At 40.3% G+C, this 11233-nt stretch overlaps 1 protein-coding gene across 1 annotated transcript in view; it reads right to left on the reverse strand.

Annotated features, from left to right (window-relative positions):
* The window catches only part of rsrc1 (arginine/serine-rich coiled-coil 1), a 241875-nt gene that overhangs the window by 150326 nt on the left and 80316 nt on the right, over positions 1 to 11233 (reverse strand). The window contains exon 5 of the mRNA XM_036556107.1: positions 1514 to 1550. Coding sequence (XP_036412000.1) covers positions 1514 to 1550 — 37 coding nt within the window. The remainder of the gene's footprint in view (positions 1 to 1513; positions 1551 to 11233) is intronic.

An 11233-nucleotide genomic window follows, 5' to 3' on the forward strand; every position in this document is an offset into this window, starting at 1 on the left:
AAGAAAGATTTCCATTTAAAAGACAAAGCATTTTGTTTTAGCTATGAGTGGATAAAATAAGCTTCGACAGAATATATTTATGACTTTCAATAATATTTTTTTCATCTTACGTTCACCCACAGTTCTTTTGCGAACACTGCACAGCATAGTCTGTCGAAGGTATCGTTTTAAAATCCATTTAAAAGCTGCATTTGAATATTAGAGCGACAACTGAGGATTCTATTAAAGCAACATACAGTGCAATGCAGCTGGGCTTCAGCCTACATTACAGATGGGCTGAAGGGTCAAACTAAGCAAAAGTGTTAACAGCTTTAAAAAAAATGAACTCTGACAGCCTTAATTATTGATAATAATAATAATAATCACATGTAATAAATAAGTATTCTGCCAAGAAATGTAGGCTATGGTTGCCAAGCAACATAATGGATTTAAATTACTTGGCACATTAATTCAGGATTCTACTGCATGGCTTTATGGCTTTATCTATCTTATATATATCTTATAAATATCTATAAATCCAATTGAATTCCTGGACATATGGATTCGTGCTGAAGCGCTCGACGGCACAGTCGCTGACCGTCGTGAAACAGAGTGAGCTTAAGGGATGAACAGCAGGAATATATGACTATATGGCTGAATATGAGGGGGGGTCTTTAAATGTGGCATTATGGGTCATTTGCGTAGCGTGGCCCTTCAAGGGCCCGGCCCCTGGTTAATATGCAGGGTGTGGCATGGTAAAAGCTCAGGGAGGTGACTGTACATCCAGAGAGCCAGGACCCGCTGTGACCCCTCTCCATTATTCATCCCCCGGAAAAAAAGCTGTGAAACTCGGTTCTGCCCTGGGAGAAGAAAAGGGCCCCTTTTAACTCCGGTGCATGCTACTCTGACCCCCGTATTAGAAGGAGAGCAGAAAACCCAGGAAATGTTGGACGATACATTTTTAAACACTCCCAGGGGTCTTTTTTCTGAGGGGCAATGGCGGGCCTCGCCCTGCCTCCGGAGAGAGCGGGGGGGGGAAAAGTAGAGGAAAAGGAGGACGATGGCGAAGAAAGGCAGCTGCGATCAGTCCCTAACATTGTTAGAAGTCCAACGCACTCAAGATCAGTTGGATATAACTGTGTGGTAGCGCACATATATTAGGTAGAGAGAATTTGTCTGGACAGTTATGTCTGTTTGACCCACTCTACTGCTTCTCAGTGCATCCCAACATTAAAAAAAGAGACTTTACACAGAAAAAAAGAAAAAAATCCCAGAGAAACCGAGAGAAAGGTTGGATAAATGAAAGAGTAAGTGCCTGAGTGATATGAAAGCCCAGCCAGGCCCTGTGGGAGAGGAGAGAAAGTGAGAGAGAAGCAGAGAAAGAGAGGCAGAGAGAGAGACACAGGGAGGAAAAAAAGTGGACTCTCTCTCTATCTGTCAACACAAGGTATTCAAAGCCCATTGCCGTGCATTCATTTCGGATGCAGATATCAAAGATGCCACAAACACGAAGGGGGGGAAATTGAGAACTTACCAGATGTTCTAATCCGGCTTTGATGTTCCCCACGTCCCTGCAACAGAAGAACAAATTTCCTCCACTGTAAATAAAGCCGTGTCACTAATCGCTTCCCCCGACGCCCCCCCGACTCACCCCCTCCCCACCCCGATGGATCCCTCTCTCGTGGATCGCCCCGTAATTGCTATTTATTAAGGGGCTATTTATTCATTTTACTCTCTCACTTTTTCATGACAGTGTTTCAAACGAAAAAGGGGGGGCCTTTCTTCCTCCGCCAAAGTGGAAGAGAGGAACAAACAATCGAGAAGGTCTTCTGCGCCGCTCTCCATGCGTGTACTGGAATAATGATTGGTGTGTATATAGGAGTTCAAAGTGTTCCTCTGTGGTAAAAGCTACGACTGCGTCCTATCTGCCAGCGTACGTGGGCTCTTTGATCTGTTCCAACCCAGTAAATATACCACATATGTAGTCCAACACATCTGTAACAACTGCAGTTGGACGGGTTTACCTGAGAAAAGTAACAAGTGTCAATGAGTGAATGAATTTATTAGCTGCTTCCGTTCAGCTGTAGTGAATGTTGATGCTTTTGTAGGCCCCCCCTGCAAACAACTGCAAACTTCCAGACCTGTGAGAGACTTCCAGAAGGTACAAGCCTTGATTTGTGTGGTCAAAACAAATTCACACAGCTTTTCATAACAAAAAAATAACAACAAAAATAAAAACAATATACCTAATAACATAATAATTATTATTTTCACTGTTTTTCACTGATCTCTGGAAATGGGAGAGTCTCCATCCCCAAACACTATAAAAAGTAATCAGAAGCGTTCCAGGTGGCTTTGAGAGACCTTGAGCCAGACCTTGTTATTGTTCTAGTCCAGGTAATAAATGCTGTGGAAGCTGGAGGAGAACAAAAACACACGCTGGCATGGGTTCTGCTGTATGGCTCTATGTAAAGGTGGAGAAATTAATTTGTTTTGTGTTAAAATTGAAAGAGGCATCATTACTGAGTGAAGAGAATGAAATCAGGCTAAAATGTGGTGAGTGTGAGCTGCTGTGAGTCGCCTTTAAAGTCTGAAACAGTCACTTAGAAGTCAGAGTCGTTGAGTCAGGAGTTTTTCACACCACGTCGTACGTCTTTATGTATTAATGTCACACGCACAGGCTCTGAAAGAAGGTCCGGCTCAATGTTTAGGCCTCATATGATCTCAAAATCAACATTATACTGATGACGATGTGATGACAATTCAGATTCATCCACTCAGGGAAGAGAACTAAAGCACAACTTAGGCTACAATACATTCTTCAGCCTGTTGTGTGTAGTTACACATTCCCACCAGAGAGGTCTCCAAATCCCCAAATCATACATAGTGCAGCAGTAACTAATATTTAATATGGCATTATAAGTTGGGGGAAAACCTTGTATCAGTAAAAATGGTACCTTGACAGGGAAGGAAAAATATCCTGTAAAAATATGCAATTAAGTACTTTTGTATTATTTCTATTGGCCCACTTTTAACGGAACTTACATTTAACGTAAAAGGCTGATGCCATTTTCAAATTATGTACAAAAATAAATAAATAAATAAAAACAGAAAACAATTAAGAAGTCCTGACAGTGACAATCTGTTGGCCATTTGTAGTTCTCTGTTATGAATACTATCTATGGCATTACACAGTATTAATACACAGAGACAATGATACATGGTGAAGATATACCACATTAAATTATAGCCCTTATTAATTAGGCACACAAGATTAGACACATAATTCAGGACTGATGTCTGTGACTGAAAAGCGTGAGTGAAACCCAGATAATCCCCCGTTATCGCCACAACATGGACTGCCCCCCATAAACAGCACGATTCTGCTAAATATTAATCGTGCATGTATTAGGATAATCAGTGCAGCGGCCCGGCGTGGAGAGGGGGCCGCGTTTAGATTAAAAGAGCAAATTGGCAGTAAATAATAGATGCAGTTTGGCACATTTCAAAATTGTAGCAGAGCAAACACAAAGATCAGAGGAAGCACAATAAAATATACACAGATATACAGAGAGAGAGAGAGAGAGAGAGAGAGAGAGAGAGAGAGAGAGAGAGAGAGAAGAGGAGAGGAAAACGGAGAGTGAAAGAGAAAAAAGGAAAAAAAAAGAGAAAAAAGAAAGATCGAGAGGAAGCACTATAAAATATACACAGATATACAGAGAGAGAGAGAGAGTGAGAGAAAAAGAGAGAGGAAAAGGGGAGAACAAAATGAGAGCGAGAGTGAGCTAGAGAGAGATAAGAAAAAAGGAGAGAAAGACGAGAGAGGAAAACAAGCACAAAAGGAGAGTGAAAAAGGAGAGGAAAACAGAAAGAGGAGAGAGAGAGAGGAAAAGGATAGAGAGAAAATGCAAGATAAAGACAGAGAAAGAGAGAGACAACAGAGGGAGGAAAAGAGGAAAAGAGGAAGAAGAGAGAAAGAACACAGGAAAAGAGAGAGAGAGAAAACAGGAAAACAAAAAGGAGAGAGAAAAAATGCAAGATAAAGAGAGAGAAAGAGAGAAGAAAGGGAGGAAAAGAGGAGAGAGTGTGAGAGGACATGGGGAGAAGAAAATGAGAAAGAGAGAAAGAGAGAGAGGGAGAGAAAAAGAGAAAGGAAGAAAAAGGAAAAAGAGAACAGGAAAAGAGCGAGGACAAGAAGAGAAAGAGAAGAGATAGGAAAACAATGAGAAAGAGGAGAGAGGGAGAGAAAAAAGAGGAAAAGGGGAGAAGAAAATGAGAGGCAGAGTTAGCTAGAGAGAGAGAGGAGAAAAGGAAAGAGCGGAAAATGCAAGATAAAAAGAGAAAGAGAAGAGAGGGAGGAAAAGAGAGTGAGAAATAAGCAGAGAAGCAGCAGAGAGAGCGAGAGAGAGAGAGAGAGAGAGAGAGGAGAGAGAGAGAGAGAGAGAGAGAGAGCCAGAGCCAGAGCCAGAGCGAGAGCGAGAGTGAGAGAGCGAGAGAGAGGGAGAGGGAGAGGGAGAGAAAGAAAGAGAGAAAGAGAGCGAGAGAGAGAGAAAGAGAGAGACTTATCGACAGACTACAGCTCTGATGTAGCAGCATCACAATGAAAATCTACACCATCTCTAAAATTACATTCAGTAATCATGGACACAGTGAAACCCTGCTCGCCCACCTCTCTCTCTCTCTCTCTCTCTCTGCGGATCAATCCCTCTCTCCATCTCTCCTGCAACACACCTCCAGCTATTACACCACAGCCTGAGAAAGTGAGGTTCTACAAAAAATGGAACTATTTAGCAGTTCAGATTAAACAGGCAGCCATAGAACATCATCATAACAATCAGCCCAACACACACTGCACCTCCAGGACTGAGTAGACAGCAGCTCCTCCTGAGCTCCTCCCGAAATGAAGGTGTTAATAGTGAGTTTGTGCTGCAGTAACAGCTTCTACTCTTCTGGGAAGGCTTTACTCTAGAAGTTGGAACATTGCTGTGAGGATTTGATAGAGCATTAGTGAGGTCAGGTACTGATGTTGGATGGTCAGTTCTGGATCACTCTCTTCTCTCCATCTTTCTTTCTCTCTTTTTTGCTCTCCCTATCCTTCTCTTTCTCACTTCTTTCTCCCACTCTCCCACTCCTTCCCTGTCTTGCTTCTCTCTCTGCTCTCTTCTCTCCATCTTTTTCTCTCTTTTATAGCTCTCCCTACGTCTTTTTCTTTTTCTCCTTTCCCATCTCTTTTTCTGCTTTCTCTCCCCGCTTCTCATTTCTTTCTTTCTCGCTCTTTTCTCCCTCTCTCCCCATCTCTCTTTCTCCTTTCTCTCTCTCCTTCATCTGACCTTTTCTCTTTCCCTCTTCTTTCTCTCTGCTCTCTTCTTTCCATCTTTCTCTCTCTCTTTTACTGCTCTCCCCATCTTACTCTTTTTCTTCTCCTTTCTCCCTGTCTCTCCCTCTTTTTCTCCTTTCTCTCTGTCCTGACTTTCTTTCTTGCTCCTTTCTCTCTCTCTCCCCATCTCTCTTTCTCTCCTTATCACTCTCTCCATTCTCTGACTCTCTCTCTTTCCTTCTCCTCCCCTCTCTCTCTCTATGCTCTCTTCTCTCCATCTTTTTCTCGTTCTCTCTTTTATTGCTCTACCTATCTTTTTCTCCTTTCTCTCCTTATTTCTCATATCTCTCTTTCTCTATCCTGACTCTCTCTTACTCTTTTCTCCTTCTCTCCCCATCTCTTTTTCTCCTTTCTCTCCCTCCCTCTCGTTTCTCTCTTCATCTTCTGACTCTCTCTCGCTTTCTTTCTCGTTACTCTCTCTCTCTTTCTCTCTCTCTCTCTCTCTCTCTCTCTCTCTCTCTCTCTCTTCTCTCTCTCTCTCTCTCTCTCTCTCACCCCGCAGGCCCACCTCTGTGCCGAAAGCGGCCCTAATTCAATTAGGCCCTTCAAACCAGATCAGGCCGCGGCTGAGCGGAAAAATAGGGAGAGATTATTGGCAAATGAATACAGATTTGTATCGAACCGGCACACTGAGAGAAGTACATCGTCACCTTTTCATTTTTTTCCACTTCTCTCCTTTATCCCCCCCCTCCGCCTCTTTGCGCTCAACAACCATCATCGTGTTTTCCCGCAGGTCTGCGGGGAGCTCTGATTCTTCTATCCCTCCCTCCATCCCTCCTTTCCTCCTGTGCCGTCGACAGGGTCGCATCGATTTCTGAATTAGACTGCGATATTAAATAATTAATATACTTGCAGTGATTGATGTTTTGCATTAGGCCAATATTAGGTTATCAATCAAACTCCACTTGGTTTAATGTAATGATATTGAAAAAGTGTCAGGGGCCGTTCAGGCAATTTGTAGTTGAGGTAGAGCAGATAGTAATGTTGGTGTAACACAAGGCCAGCCAACAGCGGCACACACACACACACACACACACACACACACACACACACACACAGAAAACTGGAGGAGAGAGAGAGAGAGAGAGCGGGCGAGCGAGCTGTCATGGGGAAATGCACACTGCTATAATGGACAGCACTAGATGAAGAGAGAGCGGTCATAACCTTGGACTGAAGCTGCCATAGATCCGTACCACTGTGACCTTACGTCACACTTACAAGACCAATAAGTCTCAATTAGGGCCTGTCTGATATATCGATATATCGCTCGGCCGATATAGTTAGCTGACATTTGGTCCGAAGTGGTTTATGGTGGTGGTTAATTGAAAGTTTGATATTTGATATCAGATATGATTTTCATACTGTTTTATAATCATTTTGAATAATCTAATTATCCTGTGATCGTTGACTGAGAATGATTTGATGAATATGTGTAATGAATGTTTTTATGAATTAATTTCAACTGCTTCTACTTTAAGGTTAGCCAAAGTATTGACATGTTGGATATAATGTGCATATCTGATAATTTGCTAATATTTCTAAATTTTTTATGGTTTGAAGTGTATTTTATTTTTGCACAGGGCATTTTAAAGTTCACTTAGAAGTCTTGCAAAAGGTCCAGACATCTAACACTTCGCATCTTATCAAAGCATATTTTACATGTTAAGTATAAGCTTGAACCTGTTACAATGTCTGATCTCATTAATGGCATTAGTTTTGACAATTATGGTATCGGAGATCAGTGATAGCCAATCAGTTTTTAGCCAGCTCCAATATTCATTTTATCCAGAGACTGGTGATGTAATCCAGCACCCAATCGTTCTCTAGTCAACTGTTATTTTGATCAATGATTTTCGTACCATATCTTTCTTAAAAAGCGTTGAACATTTCTCTGATTCTCAGATCTTCAATCTCATGCTTTGATTCATAACTTCTTTCTGTTATTGTTTGATTCTTGGCTTTGTGAAAGATAATACATCCTTTTCTTTCACTTCATAATTCTGGTCAGCAATCATTGTAGAAAGTGATTTTTGAGACCTCTTGGGTGAATTCCTGCACCAATAATACGGGGGAATTTAGCTGACTTTTCAAAATTTCTGCACGTCATGGAGAGAAACTTTGATTGACGTTGGTTGTAAAGACTCAGATTTGTTTGCAGTGGTGGTGATAGGAACCATTTGTCACCATTACTACAACACAAATGTGCAAATATTTAAAAATCTCAAAAAATACGTTTTTGGGGACTATTTGGCCTCACAATACCCTGCATGTATCCCTCCACTATGACTATATTAAAAACAGGTTTTTAGCCAAAACCTTCTCAAAACCATTTTAAAACAATGTCTCAGGGATCAGGCAGCGCATGACCATTCCCATTATTGTTATTTTTGTATTATTTAAATAATAGAAATTGATGTAGTATGAAGACAAAATTTCAAATATACATTAATTTCAAATGTACCATTTACTCCACAGACCAGGGGTCGGCAACCCAAATGTTGAGAACAGCCATTTTGTTCTTCCAACAAAAATTAAACTACCATTTTATTGAAGCAATGTTTTACCATCTTGGCTATAAATATGTCAGTATGTGCTAATGTGCTAGTATAGGCTAAAAATATAATGGAAAATCCAGACTTTGCTCTGCTTTGAGCTTTAGCTCAGCTATAGCCGCTTTTCTCGCATCTCCGGCAGGAAACTTTTCCACAAAAGTAGAATATTTTTTTTGTCAAATGTCTCCTAATGTTCGACTTTTTACGAGGCTGAAGTCAGTTGCTCATTCGCCAGCTTCTTGTTTAAATTTTCCCATTCCACCTTAAATAGTGCCTGAGGCGAGAGAACGTAACTGTTGCACCATTTAAGGTGGAACGGGAGAATTTGAACAAGAAGCTGGCGAATGAGAAACTGACTTCAGCTTTACGACTTTTAGTGTTTGTCAGTTTCTCGTTGCAGATTAAACGTTTTAGGAAACCTGAAATGATTATAAAGTCCATTCATCTCCAAACGATAGATGTTCGTCTTAAATCTCTCTCTTTGCGGTTTCATTAGCTACTAGCTAGGCGCAACTGTTGTCTGTATTGCTATGGTGACCAGCAGTCTGCACTGATCTTCAGGGTTAAAGGGTGAATTAGCAGTTCTACATTAACTCCAGCGTTTAAGACCATTTATTGTTAAACTGCGTTGAACAATCAGCAGAGCTTTAATTTACTACAAAGGAGGATTATTTTATTTTTACCTACAAATCTAATTCTGCTGTGGAACCGCAACAGGACAGTAAAAGAGCTGCATGTTGTCGACCCCTTCCCCAGACCACAGTCCACATGGAGAAACTGAGCTGCAAAAACAGCCTGCTTCGAATTCCGTTTCTTTGATTTCATGAGAATCAACTCATTGACATATCCCTGCCCTCTCAGCCCACAAGAATTTAGCCTCATGCACTCAGAAGAAGTTATAAGGAGTGTTTCAGCTCAGGCTGCTTTCAGAATGAAGCACAGCCAATCAGAACAGAGTGCATTTGCATGTACTAGTCTCACAGGCACAGTTACAAACAGCCTGTTTAACTCTAAAGGACAAATAAAGATTGTAAAACAGGCAAACAAAAATAATTAAGCAAATTAGGTGAAAGTAATCTACTACATTCCTTACAGCTGTAAAACAGTTTTGCTGTCAAGTTTTAAACATCAGATTTTACAGGCTGTTATTTGCAAAGCAAACTGGGAATGTGATGATATACAGTCGACTACCGTATTATGTAATTACAGTATCATTCTGTAAATGGCCTAATACACTATAATTTATTCAATGGCTGTAAATTTACTGTGAAAAACACACAAAAAATCAAGTTAACCTTATCTGTGATTAGATGACCAAATACCTTTGGTGTGCAGAACATTCATGTAGCCCTCAATGGAAATACCTAGTGATGGGCCAAAGTGTGAAAGTCAAGTTCAAGTTAAAAAAGCAGAAAAAAACAAAGGACAGAAAAAAAAGTGGCACCAAGTAATGGAGAGAATGTCGTCAAAGAGAAAAAGGGCTTGGAGTCAGCAGGGTGAACGGGTAAAGAAAAAAAAGCTCCTGGTTCCCGTAAGGAGGTCATTATTTATCCTTACTTAATTAAGTAAAAGAGGACAAACAAGTCAAAGTGTTAACGGAGCTCAATGCAATGCCAGGCTTTAGCTCGCTGGTCAATACAGGCAAATTGGAAATGTCTGGCCAATCTGTCAAGTGGAGGAGGCACAGACTGACAGACGGACTGGACACTCGATTCGCCTGTGTGCATGTGTACGTTTCTGACCCTGGCCATTCCGTCTGGACAGCCTGTCTGTGTCAGTACTGTTTCAGAAGGACCCCCACCCCCCACCCCTACCCCTACCACTACCCCTACCCCTCCTCTCCCTCTCAGCAGCACTGAATTAATTAAAGCATCTGCACCACATGAGTGTCATTTGTGGTCAAGTTTCAAACACAAGAAGTAGGTTATATCAGTCCTCTCCTATATCAGTCTCTCCACTGCTCCTAATGGTAGGCGGTAAAGAATAAAATCTAATATCAAAATGTTTTCCAAACATATGTCTCGGTTTCATGATACAAGAAGACATTTAAGTTAGCATTAATGAAGTTAAACAGATCACATTAAAGCAGAAATCCACCGATTTTTCAAATTTCTGCATAATGCAGTGGTTGAAACATATCATTCAGAGTGGTTTGGTGTAAAATGGCTCAGATTTCTTTACAGTGGTGGTGATAGGAACCAGGGGTGGCCATGACTACAACACAAATATAGCCACTTTATTTACTATCCAAAACCACCCGTGAATCTACATGAGTCTTCTGAGTTTTATATGGTAAAATAGTGATAAATTTAAAATAATAAGCTTCCTTCGGGGACTATTTTGCCTCACAACACCCTGAGTGTATCCCTCCATCATGAATAGATTTTAAAATAGATGAATTCATCGTAAAACAATGTCTTGGAACGGGGTGAGGGTTATGGCAAAAATTCTATATGACTATACTTGAAAATGTTTTTACAATAAACGATACATATCAAAAGATCAGGTTTATGATAAGTGGACCAGATAAGTTTGATAAGCCCCAGTAGTGCCACATTGACAAAAATGTCAAAAATAATAAATACTAAATCCAAGTAAATAGGACTACAGACGCAGTCTTTGTAATGATGCAGGAAGAGGGTCAGTGTTCTTGACGTTCTGACGATATCCACTATATGCTTTGAAATGCATATCATGACATCATTTCTCGCAATAACAACCAAGTATTGTCACCCCATTTGAGGTATCAGTCAGTGAATTCATAACCATTTCATGTAATAACTTTCTGTGAGGGAGCTTTTAGAGGTGGATGTCTGGTTCCTATGTGAGCCATCGCCATCATTCTGAGCATTTCACATCAAAGTCTAAATTATTTTGTTTAAGTCTTAACAATTTAATTATGCAGAAATTAAAAAGAAATCAATGTAATTCCAGTTTAATAAAGATAATAAGCCTATACTTCCTGTGTTCTGCTACTGTATGACAAAAATGAGTGTTTTGTCCTGTTATGTTCTTTTAAAATGAAAGCAAAGATATCCCTTTTCATAATTTTGTAAATATTAACCATACAGACAAAGAAAGGAAACTATTTAATGTTTAGGTATTTTAAGTTATTATTTCAAAGACCCTAAAGCTCTCAGTTAAGGACATTTCAGTTAACTGTCCATGAATAAAACACAATAAACACAATTTAAAAGATGAAAACAAACCGTTTAAGGGAACAGGACTACTTTACGGTCATTATATGGTTAATATAATTCTTTGCAGTTTTCAAATACATCCCTAAAAATATCACTAAAACAGAAAAGCAATACTGCAGTATACT

This window comes from Colossoma macropomum, unplaced genomic scaffold (assembly GCF_904425465.1).
Source record: "Colossoma macropomum unplaced genomic scaffold, Colossoma_macropomum, whole genome shotgun sequence".
NCBI classification, from domain to species: Eukaryota; Metazoa; Chordata; class Actinopteri; order Characiformes; family Serrasalmidae; genus Colossoma; species Colossoma macropomum.